Raw genomic sequence first — 18,618 nt, forward strand, 5'->3', positions numbered from 1 at the left:
GATCAGGAACAAGACAAGGTTGCCCACTCTCACCACTCTTATTCAACATAGTTTTGGAAGTTTTAGCCACAGCAATCAGAGAAGAAAAGGAAATAAAAGGAATCCAAATCGGAAAAGAAGAAGTAAAGCTGTCACTGTTTGCAGATGACATGATCCTATACATAGAGAACCCTAAAGATGCTACCAGAAAACTACTAGAGCTAATCAATGAATTTGGTAAAGTGGCAGGATACAAAATTAATGCACAGAAATCTCTGGCATTCTTATATACTAATGATGAAAAATCTGAAAGTGAAATCAAGAAAACACTCCCATTTACCACTGCAACAAAAAGAATAAAATATCTAGGAATAAACCTACCTAAGGAGAGAAAAGATCTGTATGCAGAAAATTATAAGACACTGATGAAAGAAATTAAAGATGATACAAATAGATGGAGAGATATACCATGTTCTTGGATTGGAAGAATCAACATTGTGAAAATGACTCTACTACCAAAAGCAATCTATAGATTCAATGCAATCCCTATCAAACTACCACTGGCATTTTTCACAGAACTAGAACAAAAAATTTTGCAATTTGTATGGAAACACAAAAGACCCCGAATAGCCAAAGCAATCTTGAGAACGAAAGAAGGAACTGGAGGAATCAGGCTCCCAGACTTCAGACTATACTACAAAGCTACAGTTATCAAGACGGTATGGTACTGGCACAAAAACAGAAAGATAGATCAATGGAACAGGATAGAAAGCCCAGAGATAAACCCACGCACATATGGTCACCTTATCTTTGACAAAGGAGGCAGAAATGTACAGTGGAGAAAGGACAGCCTATTCAATAAGTGGTGCTGGGAAAACTGGACAGCTACATGTAAAAGTATGAAATTAGATCACTCCCTAACACCATACACAAAAATAAGCTCAAAATGGATTAAAGACCTAAATGTAAGGCCAGAAACTATCAAACTCTTAGAGGAAAACATAGGCAGAACACTCTATGACATACATCACAGCAAGGTCCTTTTTGACCCACCTCCTAGAGTAATGGAAATAAAAACAAGAGTAAACAAATGGGACCTAATGAAACTTAAAAGCTTTTGCGCAGCAAAGGAAACCATAAAGAAGACCAAAAGACAACCCTCAGAATGGGAGAAAATATTTGCAAATGAAGCAACTGACAAAGGATTGATCTCCAAAATTTATAAGCAGCTCATGCAGCTTAATAACAAAAAAACAAACAACCCAATCCAAAAATGGGCAGAAGACCTAAATAGACATTTCTCCAAAGAAGATATACAGAGTGCCAACAAACACATGAAAGGATGCTCAACATCACTAATCATGAGAGAAATGCAAATCAAAACTACAATGAGATATCATCTCACACCAGTCAGAATGGCCATCATCAAAAAATCTAGAAACAATAAATGCTGGAGAGGGTGTGGAGAAAAGGGAACCCTCTTACACTGTTGGTGGGAATGTAAATTGATACAGCCACTGTGGAGAACAGTATGGAGGTTCCTTAAAAAGCTACAAATAGAACTACCATATGACCCAGCAATCCCACTACTGGGCATATACCCTGAGAAAACCATAATTCAAAAAGAGTCATGTACCAAAATGTTCATTGCAGCTCTATTTACAATAGCCCAGAGATGGAAACAACCTAAGTGTCCATCATCGGATGAATGGATAAAGAAGATGTGGCACATATATACAATGGAATATTACTCAGCCATAAAAAGAGACGAAATTGAGCTATTTGTAATGAGGTGGATAGACCTAGAGTCTGTCATACAGAGTGAAGTAAGTCAGAAAGAGAGAGACAAATACCGTATGCTAACACATATAAATGGAATTTAAAAAAAAAAATGTCATGAAAAACCTAGGGGTGAAACAGGAATAAAGACACAGACTTACTAGAGAATGGACTTGAGGCTATGGGGAGGGGGAAGTGTAAACGGTGACAAAGCGATAAAGAGGCATGGACATATATACACTACCAAACGTAAGGTAGATAGCTAGTGGGAAGCAGCCGCATAGCACAGGGAGATCAGCTCGGTGCTTTGTGACCGCCTGGAGGGGTGGGATAGGGAGGGTGGGAGGGAGGGAGACGCAAGCGGGAAGAGATATGGGAATATATGTATATATATAACTGATTCATTTTGTTGTGAAGCTGAAACTAACATACCATTGTAAAGCAATTATACTCCAATAAAGATGTTAAAAAAAAAAAAAACTGTATTAAGACATTTGAGACATGCCGCATTGGTATTAAATAAATTTAACTTTGTGTAAAGTGGTAGAAATATTTTCTTCAGCAAACATACCTGCAGATATAAAATCACAACCATAAATCTACAAAAAAGCAAGCTATTGAATGAAATCTGATTGGTTATTTCCCTGCAGTATGGATCTGCTAATAATTTAATTTACTACTTGCTAACAGAAGCCAAAATTTAAATATACATATATATGTGTGTGTATATATATATATATCTTCAATTTTAAATCATTCATATATATGAACAAGTATACATACACATATATAACAATTGTTCATATATATATACAATTTAATACAATTAAATTGTATAAATTTATACAATTTAATATATTACAATTATATGTATATACAATTATATATTTTATACAATTATATGTATATATATACAATTATACAATTATATGTATACAATTATATGTATACATTTATACAATTATATGTATATATACATATATATATATATACAATTTAAATTAAAGAAAGTACATCTGGTGGCCTATTTTTTCCCCCCGATTTCTAAAGAACATCATATTCTATTCTAGGCAGTGGAATGTCAATTCACCTTAAGGGTTGTTCAATGAGCATATCTGAGAAACCACTGGTTTAGCCAATGATGTACTTATTGAGGGAGGCCCTAGTGCCACTGTCAAGAGCTTATCCACAGGAGAGATAAGAAGGTACTTGTTTGGTTTGTGAAAAGAAGGAGTAGTGAGGAATGGCAGGTAGCTGCAGGCTGATGACACGTGATGTCCGTATATATGTAGAACCAACACACCCATAATTGCACCCATTTTCCATACCCAAATCCAAAGCCTTTATATCATTAATCCCAGGCAAAAACGGTAAGATTCATGTGTGTTACTATCCCACGGCTTCAAGATGCCTATAAACTCATATGAGTATGTCTTAGTTCTATCAGTGGAGGACAAACCAGGCTTCTATCACCAAGCCCCATTCCATAACAGGCAAACCAGTCCAAGACTTCTCTGAGTGCTGCAGGAGAGTCTATGGAAGGGGCGCTCACTCCACTGTGATGCCTAAAATGCCTTTGCACAGAGCAAACATTCAATACATGCTGAGTGAATGAATGAGTGAACTGGCTCATTTCAGGGAAATTCCATTCAACAGGCTGGCATTCCTTCCTACCCATCTTAACTGTTAAGCTTGCCATCAGACAAAAATTTAATTATAAAACGTTAGAGCTGAGGAAATTTTAGAAACTATCTACTCTCCAGAGGTATACAACTTTAATTTAGTGGTAAAAATCACTAGGAGTGATTTAGGAGTCTATCAGACCTGAGTCCAAATTCCACATCTACCATATTTTGGTGAGCAAATAACTACTTCTGAGGCTCTGTTCCATGTATGCATTATGGGATATCATAATAATACATACATTAATTGTATGACTATCACGGGATGAAATGACACAACCCATTTGCCATGGTCAGCTAAGTAATTTGCCCCAAGTAAGCACTCAAGACATTAGCCAATATTCATAGCGGAGAGATGAAAACAAAACTCTGGGACTGATGCCTACCCTAGTGGCCCCAGTGGTCATAATGACTTTCTTCCATTCAGCCTGCTCTCTTCTCACTAAGACTAAGGAAGAGAAGATGAACAAATTAGGAATAACAATTTGAAAATGGTTTTATACTCCCTGAATGAATGGAATTATAATAAAATGATTCATGAGTTCTGCAGAAACATGATGAGACTTTAGATCTTTATGTTAGTTCTCTACAAAACCAATTGATGGCCCTAAGATGTACCTTCCCACCCAGCCCCATCCTTACCAGGATCAAATATCATTGTAAATGGAAAAGTCTACAACACACAATCAACAAGCTAAGTTACAAGCCAGTGAAGTCTCGGAGCTTTGATAGAGAAAATTCAGATTTATCATTATACGTGAAAATAAGATGATATGAAGAACTCAATCTAAAAAATATTACCTGGAGATCTATAATCTCTACAATAGTGCTATAAAAAGTAAAGAGCTAGAAATCTATTTAGATGGTTTTCCTTATAAGAAAGCACTTTCTGTATAACTTTTAATGTACTACTGATGAGAACAATTCAACAAAATTCAAATAAATATCTGCAGATGTCCTACGAGAAGAAAAGAACAGAGTTAGATGTGACAGGGGATAACTGGACTTCAGGATGAGTAAGACCCTATACTTGACCTCAATAAATTAACATGAAATACAGTGGATGAGTCATGTACAGAATGTCAGAATTCTAAAAGGCCAAGCTAAGTACCAAAAGGAACATGTGGGGACTCTTAAGAAGGAAATAAAATATTGGTTAGTTGATTACGAAAAGGCAGAAGGGAGTAGGTTCCCTTTGGCTGCTCTTTGAAGAGATCACTTCCTTTCCCCCCTAGTCCTGAGGCTAGGGTGGCATGGGCAATAGAGGAATGTGGGGACTGAGAATCATTTCTACTCTCACCAGAGTGGCTGGAAGCAGATTTTCTTACCAGGATGTAGTAGTATGCTAATATGTAAGGGTTCTTGAGGTCAGAGAGAAGGGTTTAAATACTCCGGCTCCATCTCTTGCTGTGGGTCAAGTTTCTTACCTTTCCAACACCTTGGCGTCTTTATCTGAAAATTGGGGATGATGATAATGTCTCCCACCTGAGTGTGAGAACTATATGATACAGTGCATACGCAGGGCTAAATTTGGTGCCTGGCAAACAGAAAGTGCTCAGTACGGCAGGCGAGTGTAGTGACAATAAAGGCAAAGGTGACGGGGGTAGTGCCGGTGTTGCTTCTGCCCCCAGAACAGGCTCTGACTGGGAGAGAGTTAAAGCACCTTTGGGTTCATGGGGGTTTATATATAAGCAACGGTTGATCAACATGAGCTGGTTGTCCAAATGATTATGTGCAATCTAAGAAAAAAATAGGCCTCGGATCTGCTCAGCTACTTAATAATATTAGCAGCGGTAGTAGTCAAAGAAGCTAAATTTTATTAAGTGTTTATATGCCAAACAACGTGCTGAACGTTTTAAAAGGATTTACTCACTTATTACAACGAGGCTATACGCTAGGTCCTGATAATGTTATTCATCTCTTTCAGATGTTGACTGAGCCTCAGACGGGTTACAAAAGCACCTAAGATCCCCTTATCAGTACATGACGGAAATGAGTTCAAATCCAGCCTGTCTGACTTGTTCTTAATCACTAAGGTATGAAATTAAGCATGTTGCCCTTTGCCTGATTCTCCTTCTGAGGCCTGAATATTTCACTTAGCTCTCTGAGTGCAGAAGAGAGAAAATTCTCTCTCCTTGACCCAACTTGGCATCAATATCCAACTCCCCTTCTCAAAATGGATTGCTTCAACGAGCAGCTATGAATGCTGGGTCGTGGACCAGTCACCTTGATGACTAAGAGTCAGACACTACGGAAAGAAAATGCTCTGTGACAAACCTACCCTTGTACAGAAACAAGACAGAAATGGGGGGACAGGGCAGAAGATAATGGAATAAGGCATAGGAAAAACAGCACCTGGCATCGTGACAGTAATAATAATAATAGTAGTAGTATAGTAATAGTAATAATAATAGACTTTACAATGCTCTAGGCATTGTATTAAGTGCTTGGTGTAAGTGACTTCATTTTAACATTGAAAACAAGTCTATGGGGATGAAATATTATTAACATCATTTTATAGGCAGGAGTATTGAGGTTCAGGTAATCAGGTAAATTGCCCAAGCTCATATGGTTAGCAAGTGGAAAGCAGAGATTTGAACCAGCACCTACACTCCTAACCATTATGCTATAACCATTATGCTGAAGACATAAGAATTCCAATGGTCTTTCCCCATAACCCACTCCTGCACTCCAGACTTAAATAGTCCAAGATCAAGAGAGAGCAAGCTTGGAGTTGCCACTCTTCAGTGAGTGTCAATCATTTCAAAACACTGTATTTGCTAACAAGATGCAGTTCCTGTGATAATCTTCTCAACCAACTATCAAGAAACAGGAAGCAAAGATTCAAGTAACAGTATGTTCCTACTTACGAGGAAGGTGGGACAGCACAGTTGACACTGGGCTTAACTGTTCTGGAAAACGTGGTCCCAGTAGGCATACACGCTGGTACATTTTCCCCACCTACCAAATACAAAAGAAGTATTTCATTTCCATGTTGCTCTTCAAAGTTCCACCTCATTCGTGCCTGTCATTCATCCTCTGGCCTCTTCCTGTCTCCATTTCTGTACAGAAAGGTGCTGAGTCTCTGCTCTCAGATACGAAAAGGGTGTGTTAGGAGAGGGAGCCATGGTACCTCGATGTCTTTTTTTTTCATCTTAATTCTATTATGCCAACTCCACTGAACTTAATTAGAGTGAATACAGAATTACACAATTACCCTCTGTTCTAGTCTTCAGATGTTATATTTTGATAAAATTTACGACATGCTGCTCTCCCCTTAAACACCAGATGAACACTAGAAATGGATGTGTGTTGACATAAAATCTGTTATAATTACAATTCAAGTATAGCTTACATAATGATAGTGTTAACATAAAATTATAGATGTGTAGAGACAACGTGGTCATGCATTTTTTAGTATAAGTACATGCTTAGACCAATATCTGTTAGCAGAATGAAGATGGAAGAGAATTTTGGTTAAGCCACAAAGGCTGTTTAAGGACTTGCAGATAGCTAAGGGGAACTCAAAGACCAGTAAGATAATATTTCCCCTGCCATGTTTGCAATTGCAAAGTGAAGGGGAGATGTGAAAGTAAGTACCCCTATGGAAATTACAAGACAAGTACATTTTTTTCCTTGAGTACCTGGGTAAATGCTTAAATTCTAATGTATATCAGTGATGCAAATTTTCAACTGAGTTTGATAAATCATAAAATAATAATTATACATATATGTATATAAAACTGCATGGAACTAGACAGTTCAGAATTACTTCTAATTAAAGAGGTACCCTATGACAACTAACTTAAACCTTACAAAATATGGTTCCAAGTACCCTATCAGAGTGAAAAGCAGGAGACTGAAAGGTTTAGTGTAAATGTTTGTAGTCATGGTGTCTTAACTAAAACTACTGTGTCACAAATACTATTAAAATAATTGTGACATTTTATTCACTTTTACTGCAAACAACAAAACAAACTATAGGTATTCTTTCATTTCAGGTAATTATTTTAGCTAACAGTTATTAAATGTTTTGAGAAGACAGAGTGCTAATTGCATTACTTCATTTTACCTTTAAAATAGCGCTTCCATGTAATTATTCTTAATATCTCCATTGTATTAAAGTGTATCTCTAGTTTAGACCTTTCTTCAGAACTGCAGACTTGTGTATCCAACTGTGTACTCAGCATCTCTACTTGGACGTCACGAAAACATCTCAAATCTTATACCTCCAAAACTGGTCTTTAATCCCCCAAACATGCTCTACCCCAAACTTTTTCCGTCTTAGGTGACAGTAACCACACCTTTCCAGTTCCCCAGGCCCTAAATCTCGAATTCACCCTTGACCCCCTCTTCCTTTCCATTCTTGCATTCAATCTACCACGAAATGCTGTCACAACCTTCCCAATGTGCCACTTCTGAGAATTACCAGCCGCTACCAGCCTGGTGCAGGCCACCAACATAGACCTCGAGGATCCTGTAGTCGCCTCCCGAGATTCTCCCTGACTCCACTCTCTCCCCACATCCTCAAGACCACAGATACAGTTATGCTTTTCAAACAAGAGACAGTTCATGCCACACCTCGGCTAAAATCCTGCCCCTGGCTGCCTACATTTAGAGTGAAAGACACAATGCATGTGATGGCCTCCTAGGACTTACCCAATCCATCCCATCACATATCCGACCTCCAGCCCTCCTGCTGTCTCTTCCTCCCCACTGACTAAGTCAGCCAGGGTGGCCTCCTTGATATTCCTCCAAGCTGCCCGGCATATTTCTGCCTTAGAGTTTTGGGACTGGTTATTCTTGCTCCCAGGGAGTGGTCTCCCCATCATACATTCTGACAACTCCCTCACTTCAAGTCTTTGCTCAAATGTCAACTTATAAAATCCACCCTGACTACCCTATTTAAAATCAGAACCTACCTGTACACTCCTCCAGCACTCCCAACCCAAGCCTCTTCAGTGAGCTTCACATCCTTTTCCTTATCCCGTAGCGCCCATCAACCTGTGACAAAGCATAGAATTTATTTATAACATCCGTTTCCACACGAGAGTGTAAGGAGGGAGAAAGCATGCAAGAAGGAGCACGCAGGCAAAGGCTCTTGTCTCATTTATTCATTGATACGTCCAAGCATAGAGAACAGGAAGATGCTTGATAAATAGTCCTGAAAAAGATACAGATGAGGAAACTAGTAGTAAAGCTCAGAAAGTTTAAGTAACTTCCTCAAGGTTCTAGAGCTAGAAGAGGGTCACAGTAGAATTCACACTTGGGGATGTCTAACTTCAAATCTCTTAGCCTCTCTGCTATCTTTTTTTTTTTTTTTTTTCTTCTTGGCGGTACACGGGCCTCTCACTGTTGCAGCCTCTCCCGTTGCGGAGCACAGGCTCTGGACGTGCAGGCTCAGCAGCCATGGCTCACAGGCCCAGCCGCTCCGCGGCATGTGGGATCTTCCCGGATGGGGTCACGAACTCTCAACCACTGCGCCACCAGGGAAGCCCCTCTCTGCTATCTTAAGTCCATGCAATTCAGGATTTGTTTTAATCAGTGCCATGGAAATTCTCACTCCACTGAATAGGATCACTAAAGTGTTCTCTGTCTACATTTATACATATATTTTCCATTTAAACAAAGGAAACAGAAGAGGGGAATTCATCATGGGTTATTGCGGTAGTTTTACAGCAATGTTAGCAATAATGACATTTAAGTAATAGTGATATTTAATGATAGCATAATAATAATAAAATAATAGCTCTTAAATGTATTGAAGACGAATCGCATGCTAAACTCGGTGCTAAAATATTTCCATGTATATTTTGTGCAAAATCCTTATGAATATCCTATCAGATGAGCTTTATGTGTAACTCCACCAGGCATACTTCTCTTATTCCACTTTCAAAGATAAGGAAATGGATGAGAATGTAGTAACCGTTTGATCAAGATGAGACTGGTAATAAGTTGTGAGTATGAATTTAAATTCAGGTCTAACTCCAGAATTTGATTCTCAATCCATACATGAAAATTCTGATAATTCCTTTGATAAGGGTATGTTCTCTCCTGGAAAACATCCCCCATTATGTCTGCCTGTGCTCATACCTTCAGGACACAGTCAAGTTTGAAACATGATAAAAATGTTTAAATAGTCTGCTTTAATAAATGGAAATATCTCCATCTAAACAATAACACAAAAAGGCAGGCTGAGCCCTTTGAAGTGGCTTCATTGCTCTCTTCCATCCAGAACAAGAGAAGGAATCAACAGCTGCAGAGTAAAGAAAGCATGAAACCCAGAGATGGAGGATTCTGTAAATGACCAATTACAAGACTATTAAGCCACACTTTCATAGCAAGAGGCAAAATATTCCACTAAACTGAAAATTCTTCTACCCCTCACTCCAAGGCCCACACAAACATTAATGTTGCATTTATTAGGATGTATTTCCTGTGCTCTATCAACTTGACTTTCAGCAACTGTATTAATACAGTCCTTTCGCTTTGCACATATATCTGAATGATGGATTCCATTACTGGAGTTTTGTAGAAAGAGTGGAGTGAACGAAGTAAAGTTTGGAAAGAGCCATCATAATCCATAATGATGGGCACTGAATCAGGACAAGAAGAAACCTCTCTTCTCATTTATTTGAATGAAAATTCGACTATATATTTATTGCCTCTGTACAGGGCCATCTGTTGAATAATGGAAAACAAGCATCTTTCATTTGGAGGTAGGATTTGTGTGCTCAAGTTTCGATGGGCCTGCAGAATTAACTTGTTTTAGAAATGAAAATAAAATGTAATTTCTTACTGTAAGTAGATGTGGTTAAGCAACTGGCAACTTTGATGTCTTTGAATCACTGCAGTTTCAGGGTAGGCAAATCTATAATTATTTCAAGCACTTCTTTATTGGTGCAACAATTGAGCAGTGTACATAGTGGTCAACAACCTGGGCATTGTCAGACGACTCTAAGTTTGAATCTAGACTTTGCCACTCACCAGCTATGTGACTTTCAGCTATGAGAATCACTTTCTTCAGCTTTACAGTGTGGATTATTATATGCCCTTTGCAGAACTACTGTAAGAACTAAATGTATATGGGCACAGTGGCTCATAGTAAGGGCTCAAATTAGTACTGTGGTCACTACTAGTAGTACTGAAAAGAAATTACAACTTCTATTCTCATAAAGTGGGATATGTGTCCCTTTATCATTGTAATTTCATATCATTTTACTTTTGACCTTATAATTTAATAGCTTGATCCAAGAAACATTTAGCAGTAAATATAATTGAAAGAAGATTACCTGTCAAGCATGAAATACTGTAGTATCAAGTGTGCTGGCACAATACTCTTCTCAGATAATTAACCTGTAAAAATATGTTATTGTCTTCTTTTTAATTGAGTACATTGAACATATATATTTACTGTGCCAATTGGCGAAAGGTCCATTAATTCATCAGTCTAACTATATGTTGCATAAATGTCTTCTAAACATAATCGTATATGTATTTTATTTGTTGGGAAAATGTGTTTGAGATTGTTCTTTTCTGCCTATTTAAAGTAAAAGAGGATGAGAAGTAGAGTTAGGCTTAATGTACTTCGTACTCCATTTGCCATGAAAATGCTTCTGTGCCCTGGAGACAACAACAAAAGATTTGCTTTAATGACAAGAATCAAGTATGTTCTAAAGCTTCCAGGTAGGAGGCGTATAGGTTGCAGTTTATATCAGAAGTCTTTGCTCTCTCTCAGAAGTCTTTGCGTCTAGATGGGAAAGATGTGGTCACAAATGCTTCAAGGTGATATAGTAAATGTTGGAAAAGAGGGGGGTAGGAGGCAGAGTTTTGAATATCTCAAACCTGAGCTAGAAGGATTTTATTTAAAGAAAATAGCGGATATGATTTTTCACTTAAGGAAGCAAACCTGACATTAATGTAGGAAATTAGCTCTTTTACGTATGATGCTTTCAAATGCACATGGCTGAAAACAAATTCAAAATAGTGAAAGGAAATTTAAAAACAAAAAACAAACAACAACAACAACCTCAACAAACAAGTACTAGAAATTCAGGGATGCAGCCATATTCAGATACAGTTGGATCCGGACGTTCCAGAGTATCAGCAGGGTTCCAGCTCTGTCTCCATTGCTCAGCCCTGCTTACCTCTGCAAGACTTTATTTTACAGAAAGTCTCTCCTTGTGCTGGATGGTCACTGGGAGTCCCAGAGTCATATCTCCCCAGCTTAGAAATTCCAGAGAGAAAAGACAATTCTTCCATTTTGCTCTGAGACAAAAGTCCTGGGGAGCAGTCTGATAGACTTAGCCGAGGTCAGATGCCTACCCATGAGCCAATCACCTGTTTTACTGGAGTTCAGTCCCTGGGCGACTCATCCCCGGGGCCGTGAGGAGGCAGGATGGCATTATCTGGCAGTTCTCCAAGAAAACCCTGCTGTTTTTTTGGTAAGATGAAAGGGGAGAGGACATGGATAATGAAACCTGTATCTGCTTCTGTAAAATCCACAGAATCTTACTCCCTGCCCTGTGTCGATGACCATGCAGTAAGCTGACCCAGGAGGTCATTTTTCCCACAACAGTCTTTCTATATATGACTAAGGAACACACTGGTAAAAGAATATGGGAGAAAGTCTGAGTATGACAAGTCAGCTAGACCGATATTAACTAAAAAAGCTGTGTGAAAATATCCTTAAAAAGTTGCCCCCAACTCACTCAAAGTCCAAAGTTGGAGCTGGAAATACAATGTCATGGAGTTCGGATAAGAACAGGTTTTCTCCAAGCTGAACTATGACACAGAGATTAGAGACTTCCAGAAACTCTATTTTTCAAAGAAAAAACATCACATGAGAAAAATGAGGCCTAGAAAAATTAAATGACTTAAGCTAATTAATGGCAGGACTGAGACTAGAGTATACTTTGTGTAATTGGCTATGGCTTTTTTGTTGTTGTTGTTGTTATCACTTCAGAACGAGACAAACTTAAAGAAAGGAAACACAACCAAAACTCAGTGGTTGGAAAAGAGATGGATGTGAACGCCCACTTGTTTCTTACGTATAAAGTTACCCGTCGCAGTGTTTTCGAGGAGAAAACGCTGGCTCTTCCCAACGTTGGTTACATACACAAAGATTCCAAAAACAAGACAAGTGCTTTGCAAACAAAGTAACTAGAACCAGCTCAGGCTTCCCCGCGCCGGGTCCTACGTTCCAAGGTCAGAACCACCAACTGTATCCCCCCGGGGAACAAGGTGATTCAGAAAAGCTGGCGCCTTCAGAGAAGGAAGAAAACTTAGCCGGGAAGAGAATCAGGAGAAAACTTGCTCAGCTTCTTGCTGGGGTCTGAAACGATCCCAATAGAGTCCTTAAACCCCTCAGGTTTCCCCAATCAAGCACCCTCGCCTCCAACCTGGGCCACCCCAGATCTGACTATCAGACGACAGAAGTCTGCGGACGCACGGAGAGCTGACCACCCCACGAGAGGAACCTACGCGCGGCCGCGCCCACTCACCCGCCGCTCCCCGGGAGACGGGAGACCAGCCCGGGGTCCAAGTCCTGGGTGTGGCAGACTCGCCCCTCTCCGGGCCCGGCTCCAGCTCACTCTCGGCGCGGCCCGCCTGGGCGCCGCCATCTTGACCACGAAGGGGGCCTCGCGCCGGAGGCCCCTGAGCGGGCGGCCTGAGCGGAGCCGGTGCGCCGGGGAGCCACAGGTCGGCGCCCTACGTCCCCCGCGCGCTCGCGCCCCGTCCACGAGCGACGAGAGTCCCGCACGCAGCGCCCGACCCAGGCTTCCGCGGAACCGGCACCCCGCGCAGCCCGCACCGCGGCTCAGGCGGCGCCGAGGGCGGCCCGGGCGGAAGAGCGGGCGCGGGGCACGCGCTCGGTAACCTGGCAACGCGGAGCAACCCGGCGTCTCTGGCGAACCCAGCCTTCCACCGCGAGGAAGCACGGACCCCCGCACCCGCCGCCCAGCACGCGCCGCCCCTCGGTCGCTCCGCCCGCCGCTGCCCGCTTGCTATGGTCTTTTAAATCCATGATACAACGTCTGTAAGTAACAAATCTGTTAAACCCTAAATGTTTATGATATTCCAGTAATCCATTATCTGAATTATTCTTGAAGATAAAACATCCAAAGACTTCTTAATTGTATTGGTATACATACATAAAATACACGTGCAGGTAACTTCAAATATAGTATGTGCCTGTCTCTATTCCTTCCCTCTCCGCTCTTTTAAAAAATGCCCCTTTAAAAATTGCCCACTCACCATCTGTTAGGTAAATTTGCTGAAACACAGTAAATGTGGAGACAGGAATTGTTATAGAGACTATTCCAAATGGCACTGACACCTGTATTTATGAAATTTTTAAAAGGGTAAGTTAGAGTTGTTTTTTTTTTTTTAAATCCCACTACAGTAACACCACATCATCCTAGGTGCCCAGTTCTATCCAATTACATAAGATGGAGAAAGAGAGAGAGAGAGAGAGAAAGAGAGAGAGAGAGAGAAGAGAAAGAGAAAGAAGAAAGGAAGAAAACCAAGTACTTATGTATAAAATGTTGCTGCCAAAGTTTGAGATTATACTCAAGCATCAATGAACAGAAGGAAAACACTTACAGATTTACAAATGTATTTCATTTATGGTATGAGGGACACAGGTTTAGATTTGCAACACGCTCCCACAAGGGTCAAATTGACCACTTTTTTCTATCTAGTTGCTCTTGAGAGAACAAAACAATTGAAACAGATGCCATTCAATTCCAAATCTATAGCTTAGACCATGTCACTGCACATGAAATATTGTTCATTCAGAGTCAGCACATAGCAAGAGTAATTTATACTCTCAGAGTGTTTGCTCTCAAGTCAATAGCAGAGAAGCCTTGAATAAAAACGTTCTCATTACTTTCCATTGTAATAGATCTTACTTATAGCCCATGAAACAGTGGTCAGAGGAGATTTATTCTTTGTCCACCATATTATATAATCTCTCCACTTTAAGCCATCCCCCACTCGGCGATTATTTTTTAAATATGTTACTCGTAGTCAATATTAATTTACATTTAATCTTTCTTAGCATTAGGAGAGTATTATTTTGTACAGGCTCAGAAACAAATCTCCCGAAATTCCTCCCTGATGCTCCCTTCAGGCTGAAAATGCATTGCAGGGTGGCTGCAGTGACTTAATTCTAGTTGGCAGAGCCCTGGCCACACACTAATTTCATTAGCCTCAAACTCCTGGATTTGAAAGATCCACTGAATATGATTCCTGTCCTCTGACATGTCACTTACTAACCAATTCAGTGTGCATACAGAGGAGAGAAAGGACTTGCTCAGCTCTGGCCCACCGGCAGGCAGATGAGAATTCCCAGTCAGAGACACTGTTTACATCTGAGTGGTCATTCTTGCCCGGGTTCTCATTTTCAGGAAGGAAGTTCAATCCAGGCTTTGCTGGCAGCTGCAGCATTTGTTACATCCATTACTAGCTCCTTGTTCCTTCCTGCCCCCCAGTGCTTAGCATCCCCCATTTCAGTCACTAAGTCTTCCTTCCCCCAGCCTAGAAGCTTACCTCACCATAAATTTTTATCTCAAATGATAGGTTTGGCACATTCCCCACAGCAACCCACAGGGACTGGGGAAAAGAAAACTCAAATCTCTGGAGAGCTAAGAATTCAACCATTTAGAGGAGTTTCTTTTATACAGGACAGTCTTCATTGAGCTGAACCCTGCAATCCCAGAGAAGATTCACCTACCCGTTCTTTTCCTCTTTCCCTAAAGTGACTGTGTCTTTGAACAAGGGATCTGTGTTCCACTATTCTCTCTATTCATTTTGCAGGTTTACAGAGGCTGGGAAACTGGGGACTGGACTTACATGCCAGGAGCTTCTAAGATCACACGCAAAAATAAGGCTACTGGAAGAGATTGTTGGAATCTATCTCTGTATATTTGAACATGGGCAGTGGTTAACCAGGATGCTCACACCAAGCTTATATCCAGCTTGCAGCACAAGCTACAAGTTGGTGCATCCCATTCATCCCATAAATGCAGGTGAAAACGGGGGGCTCTTTTCCCTCAGCTGTTCAATCCAACATGAATAGCTGCAATTTGCAAATTAGAGGAAAATGACAGTGTTTTCTCTGAATGGTTTTGGTCCCAACGCGCACTGCTAATGCTGGCATTCAGTTCCTTTCCTTCCCAACCCAGGGAACGGGGGAACTAAGCATAAGGCAAGCGTTCTCTTTTCTTGCAAGTGCCTCAGATCCACACACCAGAGAAGGAATCGGCTCCCCCTGGAATCTTTTTCAGCAAACACAATCCTTCACCTAGTCTGCAAGCTCTCTCTTGACTTTAAGATTTCACTCTTTTTTCGACAGGCAGGCCCATCTGCAAGCTCCCAAGCTCCAAGTGAAGGCACCAAGATAATTTTTAAAATGTCAAACAGCAAATGTGCTTCAACCCCCAGAGCTCCAGTAAAAATACTGTGAGTTGCCCCTGTGGTTCTCAGGTGACCTCTGGCCTCATCCTCCCTGCAGCGCTGCCTCCTCAGGTTCTCTAGTTTAAGCTCAGAGGTAAAGGAAGTGCTTCTGGGTTTTGCTTCCAACAACCCAGGCTCTTCCTGAAAGCATTACCTCAAAGTGAAGGCTGCCCAGAAGCACTTTTGGCCTTGCAAACATCTAGAGGTGGCATACTCAACAGGTGCTAGGGATGCTCAGAGGCTCAGAGGGGCCATACCAGGCTGCAGCTTTAGACAGGCACCCCTCCTTCTGGCACAAACACAAACTTCATACCTCTGGGTGCTGATGTAGCTTGAATCTCACAAGGAGTCCCCTCCAGAAACCCAACATGCTTCAGGAAAGGCACTTGAGAGGGAGCCGACTTTTTAGCTACGGGGAGCATAAGGGTCAGCCAGAACATCTGGAGAAGGGACTAACTGAGCTTGGGTCCTACCAGGCAGGGAGAGAGCTGTGCATTAGGAAAGGATCACTTCAAGACAGAGATGAACAAAAAACCTGGAGATAGGGGTAGAGAAGGAAAAGAGAGGCAGAAATTGAAAGGGAGAACATAAAAACAGAGAGACAAAAAAAAAAAGCAGGGAGAAAGAGACACAAGGAGAGAGACACACAGGAAGAAAGACAGAGAAACAAGAGAACCCATAGTCACGCAGACCCTGAAACTCAATTTCTTCATCCAGAAGCCATCCATCTATACCCAGGGCGGTACAGGAGCCGTGGGGCCGAGGCTGCGGGAGCAGGCGGTGAGAGAGCACTGCAGCACCGCCCACCGCTCAGCGGGCCCGATCCGCCGTCCTCGCATCTTCCGCCGTTGCCCGCCTGCACCCGGAGCTAGAGGACCGCCCGGCCTTGCGCAGCGCACCCTACTGCCTCTCTCCAGGCGCCTTCTTGTCTGGCTCTGAGAATCGTCCTCAAAACCCAGGACTGGGGTTGGGGGCTGCGTTAGGGAGGTCGTGGGAAAGGATGGGCATAGGGTGGGTGCAGAAAAAGCGACTGTGTTTCGCAGTTAGCATGAGCTCACCTCCGGGCTCTGAGCTGGCAGGAGTAGAAAGCTGATCGCCCGGCTCCTGCCAGTGGCCGGATCGCAAAGGCAGTTTAGACGGTGCAAACAACTGCCCAGAGCAAATCACCCGGGGGTACGTCTGCGGGTGGCTTCTCCCCGCTTGAGGACAGTCCCCACGCCTTCCGCCCCATGCCCTCGCAGAGATAGGTGACAGGTCGGGAAATCCAACCCGAGCGAAATGGGCAATTCACGTCCAAATGTAGGTGAAGACCTAGCCTTCGGTTTAAGAAGTGCCTCCCTAAGCTCTTCTCGAAATTTTCCAAGGGAGCTGCAGCTTGTCGGGCGGCTTGGGGCAGGGAAGCTGGGGAGTTGAGAAATGCCTAGTTTCTAGGCGTCTTCTCATCTTTCATATTCCTTGCGCCTAAGTGGCTCTCACAGGAGCCCGGCACTTTTACAAGCCTGTTTTGGAACCATATTTCACTCGAATGCAAACCCATTTAAATCATCGCCTTGTTTTTCGGAGACTGTTTCTTGTCAATGGGGCCATAAATCCAGAATGTCAAGCCGGATGGAGTGGAGCGCGGACAGGGGAGAGATGGAAGGGAAATGAATCAAGCAGGGAAAGTACCTCCTCGGGTGAGGTGGGAGGGATTCGGCAGGATCTCCAGGGTGGAAATGAGCGAAGGCTGACCAGACCCCGCACCCCTGGAGTCCAAGCCAGCCTTCAGGATAAAGAGCGCGGGGAGCTACGGCGCGCTCTGCCCCGGAGGGAGCGCTCCCCTACCTGGAAAAGCCTCAGGATGTTGGCTACCATGATGGAGACCGAACTCTCCGAAGCCCCAATCACTCCAACTACTTTCTCGGGCTTGACGAAAACCGGAGGCTCGCCGTTGGTGCAGCGCACTTCGGAGGTGTCCTTCTGGATGAGCGCCTGGACGAAAGTGAGCGACTGTTCGAGCGCATAAGTGTCCCTGGAACAAGTGTCCAGGATCCGCGCTCCCAGCGTCACGTTGGGCAGCAGGTTGGGATCGCTGTTGATCTGGTCCAGGGCGTAGAGCATCGCTTCCAGCCTGTGGATCCCGTTCTCCCTCTTGATGTCGCCGCAGGGCACTCCGCTGGGACCCTTCGCGTGCACCGGGAACAGCCCCCCGAGGGTGACGTCCCCCTCGATGCGAATGGAGTGCGGGGCGTACATCTCCTGGCTGCGCGCCGCCGCCGCCGCCAGCGCGCACAGAAGCACCTCCAGCACGCAGCAGGGAAACTTCATCAAAGTCAGGGCGCGGAGCAGCTTCCCCAGCTGGACCATGCTGCTCCCGCGGATGCGGTGGTGGCGGCGGCACTCGAGGGGACGGTGGCGGGCTCTCCGGAGTCCTGGCCCCTTGGGGTGAGCTCCTCCGGGGAAGCCCAGGGTCTCCTGCGGGCGAGGAGGGCAGGGGCGCCCGGGGAAGGGCAGCCGGCGAGGGTGGGGGGTCCCGCGGCGCCTGCCAGCTTGGGGCGCCGTGCGCTCTTGGGTTCCCCGGCCAGCGCGCCGCGCTCGAGCTCGCGCTCGGTGGCTCGCAGCTCGAGCTCTCCAACAGCCCAGCACTGGGGAGAGAGCGAGGATGGCTATCGCTTTAAATGCGCGTTCGGCTCGCTCTCCTCCTCCGCCCACTCCCTCCCACCCTCGCTCGCTCCCAGGC

At 43.2% G+C, this 18,618-nt stretch overlaps 1 protein-coding gene across 1 annotated transcript in view; it reads right to left on the reverse strand.

Annotated features, from left to right (window-relative positions):
* The window catches only part of LOC125961672 (metabotropic glutamate receptor 7-like), a 64,109-nt gene that overhangs the window by 37,876 nt on the left and 7,615 nt on the right, over nt 1–18,618 (reverse strand). The window contains exons 2-3 of the mRNA XM_049700480.1: nt 17,724–18,523; nt 8,363–8,444 (exon numbers count right to left, since the gene is read on the reverse strand). Of these exons, the coding sequence (XP_049556437.1) occupies nt 8,409–8,444; nt 17,724–18,523 (836 nt within the window). The 3' untranslated portion in view covers nt 8,363–8,408. The remainder of the gene's footprint in view (nt 1–8,362; nt 8,445–17,723; nt 18,524–18,618) is intronic.

The sequence above is a fragment of the Orcinus orca genome, chromosome 17 (assembly GCF_937001465.1).
Source record: "Orcinus orca chromosome 17, mOrcOrc1.1, whole genome shotgun sequence".
Lineage (NCBI taxonomy): Eukaryota > Metazoa > Chordata > Mammalia > Artiodactyla > Delphinidae > Orcinus > Orcinus orca.